The sequence below is a fragment of the Raphanus sativus genome, chromosome 2 (assembly GCF_000801105.2).
Source record: "Raphanus sativus cultivar WK10039 chromosome 2, ASM80110v3, whole genome shotgun sequence".
Taxonomy (NCBI): Eukaryota; Viridiplantae; Streptophyta; class Magnoliopsida; order Brassicales; family Brassicaceae; genus Raphanus; species Raphanus sativus.
In genome coordinates this window covers 36,501,222-36,507,354 of record NC_079512.1, presented here as the reverse complement: position 1 = coordinate 36,507,354, position 6,133 = coordinate 36,501,222, and the positions used below count along the sequence as shown (strand labels likewise).

Below are 6,133 nucleotides of genomic sequence, written 5' to 3'. Positions count from 1 at the left end.
CGAAAACAAGGAACAACAAAGAGAAAACTCTTAACTTTTATTAATCAAATCAAAACTCATAAACTGAATACAATGTTAAGCCTAGACGGCTATATATAAAAAAACCATAAAACCCTAAAACATTAAGATAATTATCTAAATTAATTAATAAAATCAATGATAAGATATTTGGAATATTTCCAAATATCTATCTACATCACTTCTGAACAAGCTGCAAGCTGCATCAGCCTCTCCCGCTTTGCCAAACCCATTGATGAGAATGTTGTAGATAGCACAGTTCGGCTTGCATCCGTAGTCCAACATTCCTTCAAAGAGTTGTTTCGCTTCGTACAATCTTCCCGACTTGGAAAGGCCATCGATGAGAGGACCGTACGTGCAAGCAGATGGAGAGAAGTCGCCATCGCTGATAAGGTCATAGTATAAATCAAGAGCCTCGTCTACACTCCCAGCTTTCACCAGCCCGGATATGACAATGTTGTGAGTGATTGTGTTTGGTTTATTGCACTCATGGGAAGACATCTCTTTGTACATCTCAAAGAGTTCGTCTAATTTTCCTGACTTTCCATAAGCATCAAGCAAGAAGTTGTAGGTAGCAACATCAGGAATGCAAGTGCTCTTCATCTCCAGGAACAGCTCCTCTGCTGCTTCAACCATATCAGCTTCAAGAAGCCCACCGATGAGCAGATTATAAACCGGAACCTTTGGTTGAACACCAAGATCTTTTGTGAATCTCTCAAATAACGTTCTAGCACCTAAGGGATTATCACCATGTTTTAAAGAGTATCTGATCATCGGCACCAGGATCGATTCACCATCTCTACAAACTCCATCAACAACCAATCTCTCAGAAAACAAAACGGCCTTCTCTATTCCACCTTCAGCCAAGACGGATCCCATCAAGTCCTCCCAGAAGAGATTAACCGGGTGGTCTGCACAGCTGCGGAGAAAGCTGGTGATGATTTTGTAAGCATCTTCGATCAAACCAGCCTTGACAACACCTGGAAGAAGAGTGCAGAGGGTGACAAAATCAGGAGGCACCAGTTTCTTCATCTGGTGGAAGAAACACATTGCCTCTTTGACTAGACCGTTCTTTATCAAACCATTGATGATAGTATTGTAAGTACAAACGTCAGGGACACAACTCATCTTGAAGAACATCTTCAAGGCCAGCATCACCTCGTCGTTTTTGCAAAGACAGTCCAAGAGAGTGTTGAACGTCACCGTATTAGGTGGACAGCCTTTTTCCTCCATCCCCTCGAACAGTTCTATCGCTTCTTGAATTTTTCCGTTTTTGCCTAAACCTGAGAGCAACGTGTTGTAAGTCACAACCGTTGGCTTGAGCTTCATCTCCTTCTTCATTCTCGTAAACATCTCCCACGCTTCGTCTACTCTATCCGCTTTGTAAAGCGTGTTGATCAGAGAGTTAACAACGATCACATCAGGCTCGCAACCGTTCTCAATCATCTCGGAAAGCAGCTTGATGGCTTCGTCTATCTCCCCAACTTTGCTATAGCACTTCATCATCATGTTATAGGTCACCGAGTCAGGTGCAAGCCCGATGTTTTTCAATCCGTAGAAGATCTGCTTTGCTTCTTGGTCTCTTCCTGCTTTAGCTAAACTGTAGAGAGACGCGTTACACGCTACGATGTTCGGAGCTATTCCTCTGCTCTTCATCTTCTCAAAAGTCTCGAGAGCGCTGACGGAATCTCCTGTCTTTCCGTAGTAATCAATGAAGACAATGTACGTATAGGCAGTAGGCTTAACACCACAACCCAAAGACTCCATACTACCAAAAAGCTCAAGCGCATCATCGTCTAACCTGTGAACTCTCAGTAGACCACAGATCAACGTGTTGTACGTATGTAAGTTGGGCGAAACGCCTTGCTCCCTCATCACATCTAAAGTATCAAACGCTTCACCGAAGCTCCCAGCTTTGCACAGAGCATCCACAAGAATGGTGAAAGTCACAACGTCAGGTACATGACCATCCTTCTCCATCTCGCTCCAAAACAGCCTCACTGAGTCCAAATCTCTGCTATCACTAAACCTATCAAGCAAAGTGATATAAGTCACACGGTCAGGTTTGTGTCTCCCTGTCTTCATCTTTGCGAAAACCTCCTTAGCACAATCCAGCTTACCAGCGGTGCAAAGAGCATCAATAAGAAGTAGGTAACCACGTCAGGTCCACATCCTTCATCATCCATCCTCTTCAGTAAGTATATCATACGCTTCATTAATCCTCCCCGCTCTACCAAGCACACGGATACATATAGTAAACGTGTAGACATTAGGCTTTAACCCCAACGCCTCCATCTCTTTAAGCAAACCCATCACAGCATCAATCTCTCTTCTCTTCCCTAACCCTACCATAAGCGAAGAGTAAGTCTGCAAGCTAGGCCTAAAACCATCAGATACCATGCTTCTATAAACCTCCATCGCCTCTGTGCAGAACCTAGACTTGACCAGAAGATGAATCAACCCGTTGTACGAATGAATACGCATTCAACGCGAAAAGACCAGACTCTCTCATCTTCCTCAGCGCATAAGGCGCTTGCCTCAACCCGCCTTGAACACGGTCAAGAAAGTAGTGGCATCCCTCTTTATGATTCTCTTCTGCATCAAATCGAACACGTAACCCATCTCCTCGATTCTCCCGTCGATCCGAGGATGTGGTTGCAACTCTCGGTGGTGTGAGCTAGTCTCGAACTCTCGGCTACCTCTTTGAAATACGAGAAGGCGGAGTCTGTAACCTTGGTGACTTCTTCTTCTTCTTCTTCTTCTTCTTCTTCACCTGAAGATTTCAATGTCCTCTTGTTGTTGTTGTTGTTGTTTATCATAGAAACCAAAAAGTCAGAGCCTTTCATAGAGACTACCTACTAGGTTACATTCCCTCTGTTTCTTGCGGTGATGAAACACAGAGCCGAGCTTTAAAAGTGTGCAACTTTGATAATCCGAGATTAACCAAACTAGTGCGTTTCCGAGAATGTTTGTCTTTGATGTTACTGACAAGGAAAGTGTCACTGACCGTTATATCGCCGCACAGACTCGTGGTCGTGGAGCAGAGTAAAGCTGCCATCTGAGCAATATCACATTTCAAAGTGGACAAGCTATGACTAACAAAACACGATGACAAACACAGAATGAATAATAGTCATGGAGATTTTTTTGGATACGTCTCCTTTTCACCAGACCACAACACTACGGAGCTGCTGATTCCGGTGAAACGGAGAATTTGCGAACTAAAGAAAAACTTAGTCTAAAGGATAAAATCCCAGTGGCTCGCTTTATTCCTCCCACCAAAAATATCTTGAGGCCCAATAGTCGCTCATATATATTATTAGCCTGTTATTTTCTTTAGGCCCAATTAAAGATATAGCTCATTTAGTTACCTTGAAGCCTGTTACTTTCTTTGGGTTTGCTACTTTCTTTAATTTTACATGAGTTTGATTTCTTTTTCTTTCTTTTTTTTGCTTAAATGGGTTTGATTTCTTTGCAACTGTGAATTAATTTTGGACTGGTAAAAAAACATTTTTAATTTTTCTTCTTCGCCTTAAATTATTGCATCACTTTGGTTAAACTGTTATAGACTATAATATCCAGAAACAAATGCAATAGCGAATAGTAGTTTTAACTTAATCTTGTAAATACTGAATAGTGAATAGTGACTGCTAAATAATAATTTAATAAAATCTTGAGTACTGAATTGGTAACAACAAGACTAGGGACTAGGGAGAACAGAACACAGATCTCTGTTACATGTTCCAAAAAAAAAAAAGAATAGAATTCAGGACTAAATAAAAGTAAAAAAAAAAAGCTTCTCAGCCCAAGGCCCAGAATCCAAGAACAAGGCCCACAACACTGAAGATGCCCGTGAGCTTAGCAGCGCCACTAGTAGGAGCAGGAGCAACGGCGGGACCGTCAGATGGAGAAGGAGCCGGAGAGAAAGCAGAGCTACGAGGAGTGACTACCACAACGCGTAGCTTCTGACCCTTTTGACAGTGACCCTCTGTTCCGCTTATGAAGTAGACCGGACCGTGTTGTTCTAGCTTCACCTTGGTGTTCCCATCGGTGTAGCTGGCTATCGGGCTCGTGGTGTTGCATTTCTCGTAAGCCTCTCTTGTCACTTGCAGAACCGAGTCTTTACCCGCTTCATAGCTGAAAACTGGTGTAAACATGTGACAATGTTAGAAACAGGGTAGCATCGAAGATTACAAAAAAAAACAAGTAAATCGATGAAAATGGGCTTATGGGTTTTGTAACGGTTAGAGATAGTGATGAGAAGTTGAAGGTATACCTAGAAAGTCTCCGACTTTGAAGCGAGCCTTTTGAGCCCATTCGTCGAAAGAGGAAGGAGGGATCTTCCAGACACCGGATTTTCCACCGACGGTTACCTCATTTGCATTTACAGACAAGAAGGAGAATAAGGAGATGAAGAGGAAGATGGTGACTAGAGGAGAAGAAGAAGCCATAGGTTACAAATACTTCTCTACTGAATTTAGCACCACAAAACTGTTAAGTGTGTGTTTTAAAATGAATTGGAGATGAATAGTTTGTGAGGACCTTGTGTGGTTTTTATAGATCTAGTGAGAGACTTGAGAACTAGCCGTTGAAGTTAATGGAAATTAAAAGGAAAGATGATAAATGTTGATGTAGCCGTTGGATAGATGATGAAGGTCGCGTAACGGCTAGGTATGAGACAAGACCTGGAATCTGATAATTACTGATTACACAGTCTCCTAGGAAGACTGGTCTGGTCAAGCTAGCTGTGTGTCTGCTTTTTACTTTCTTTTGTTTGCTAGTTGAACTGGGCTTCTGTATTGTTGGGTCTAGTCGTTGAAAAAAATTAATCAAAGACGTATCTTCCCTAAGCCCACGATACGCAGAAGACCCAAGAAAAACTTCAATATTAAACGAGTAAAGTATATATATTGCACATGAATCTATGATTTGTTTGGGGCATGACACCTGCCTAATACGTTTATTACAGAAGACAAACAGAATCAGTTAGGTGTCGCTTATTGAGACACATTATCAAACTCAACTACACTACGTGTCTTCGTGACTCTTACTATCTCCATAATCCATTTACTTGAGCAACATCGTTACTTCATTTGGTTTAGAATAGTCCCAAGCTCATATTTGAAGAAGATACAAAATGGCTGGAGAAAATGACTGGAGGAAAACAGCGGATACGACGAAGATGAGTCTAGAGGGAGTGAAAGCCGCAGGGGTTGAATCATCGAAGAGGCCCCCAGGGAGTAATCCCGGTGGTGTTCTGCACCAAAGGCGTAACTTACCATACAGCTACACCACCATGGCTATCGCCGGTTTAGCTATCTCCGGTGCAATCATGTACACTGTTATGTATGCTAAGAAAAAGCCGGAGGCTAGTGCCACTGATGTAGCTAAAGCGGCCACAGGGACGGCTAAACCGGAAGATACACATCCAAGAAAATAAAAACCCTCAGAGAAAATGGGTTTATCTTCTTTTTTGTTTGTTTTGTATTTGTCTTTTTGTTTTTGCTTCTGCTGAATGCTCAGAACTTTTTTGTTTTTCTTGTTATGTAATAACAAAACAGGTTTAATAGAAAACTATCCTATAAAGTATCGTCTAAAGAGATATATAATAAATTAAATGCCGGGGAATTGAACAGAGGTTGTGTAATGTAGCTATAATACTTCAGTGCTAATTCAAGTTTAGTAAGCGGAGGGGGACATGTTTTACGATTTGTAGCTGTTTTAAAAGTATCACGTTTTCGCAGTCTTGGGATAGGGTCACATTATGGACTTGAGTTGTGTAGTTTTCGGACCTTGTCCTAAATGTTAACAAAGAAACATCATCATGCATGGGCTTTCAGGGACTCCAATTTTTTTTTCTTCCATCATTCAGTTTGATTTTGATTACGTTGACTGTAATATGGCGCTCACATTGAACTCTCTAAAAGAGAACACAGTTTGAAATATTTCGAGTTTATTAGTTTTTTTTTTATTGTTTGGTTGTCATGATGAAGAAAGAATGAATCGGCTTTAAACCGTGGGCGTCTTTGATTACTGTCAGTCTGTCAGCCCAAAGACAAATTTATGAGATAAACTAGTGCTCACCTAATAAATTATTTTCATCGAATTTCCACTA

General features: G+C 41.4%; 2 protein-coding genes and 1 pseudogene across 2 annotated transcripts; 1 reads left to right on the top strand and 2 right to left on the bottom strand.

The window, feature by feature from the left end:
• Positions 1-129: 129 nt before the first annotated feature.
• On the bottom strand, positions 130-3,234 carry LOC130508183 (pentatricopeptide repeat-containing protein At4g31850, chloroplastic-like; annotated as a pseudogene).
• A 428-nt stretch (positions 3,235-3,662) lies between these two features.
• Positions 3,663-4,557, bottom strand: LOC108828116 (early nodulin-like protein 15). The gene is made up of 2 exons (XM_018601691.2): positions 4,295-4,557; positions 3,663-4,162 (listed from the first exon to the last, which is right to left on the bottom strand). Exons 1-2 carry the CDS (start codon positions 4,467-4,469, stop codon positions 3,819-3,821), a joined length of 519 nt encoding a protein of 172 aa, XP_018457193.1. The 5' UTR covers positions 4,470-4,557; the 3' UTR covers positions 3,663-3,818.
• Positions 4,558-5,120: 563 nt separating this feature from the next.
• LOC108828105 (uncharacterized) lies at positions 5,121-5,503 on the top strand. Its single transcript, XM_018601679.2, has one exon. It carries the CDS (start codon positions 5,156-5,158, stop codon positions 5,456-5,458), a length of 303 nt encoding a protein of 100 aa, XP_018457181.1. The 5' UTR covers positions 5,121-5,155; the 3' UTR covers positions 5,459-5,503.
• Positions 5,504-6,133: the final 630 nt, after the last annotated feature.

Bases quoted from the DNA above. Each gene is read 5' to 3' on its own strand.
- LOC108828116 (XM_018601691.2), bottom strand. From the start codon at position 4,469: ATGGCTTCTTCTTCTCCTCTAGTCACCATCTTCCTCTTCATCTCCTTA. The intron at 4,163-4,294 runs GTATACCTTCAA...TGTTTACACCAG, and splicing joins CAAAGTCGGAGACTTTCTAG to TTTTCAGCTATGAAGCGGGT.
- LOC108828105 (XM_018601679.2), top strand. From the start codon at position 5,156: ATGGCTGGAGAAAATGACTGGAGGAAAACAGCGGATACGACGAAGATG.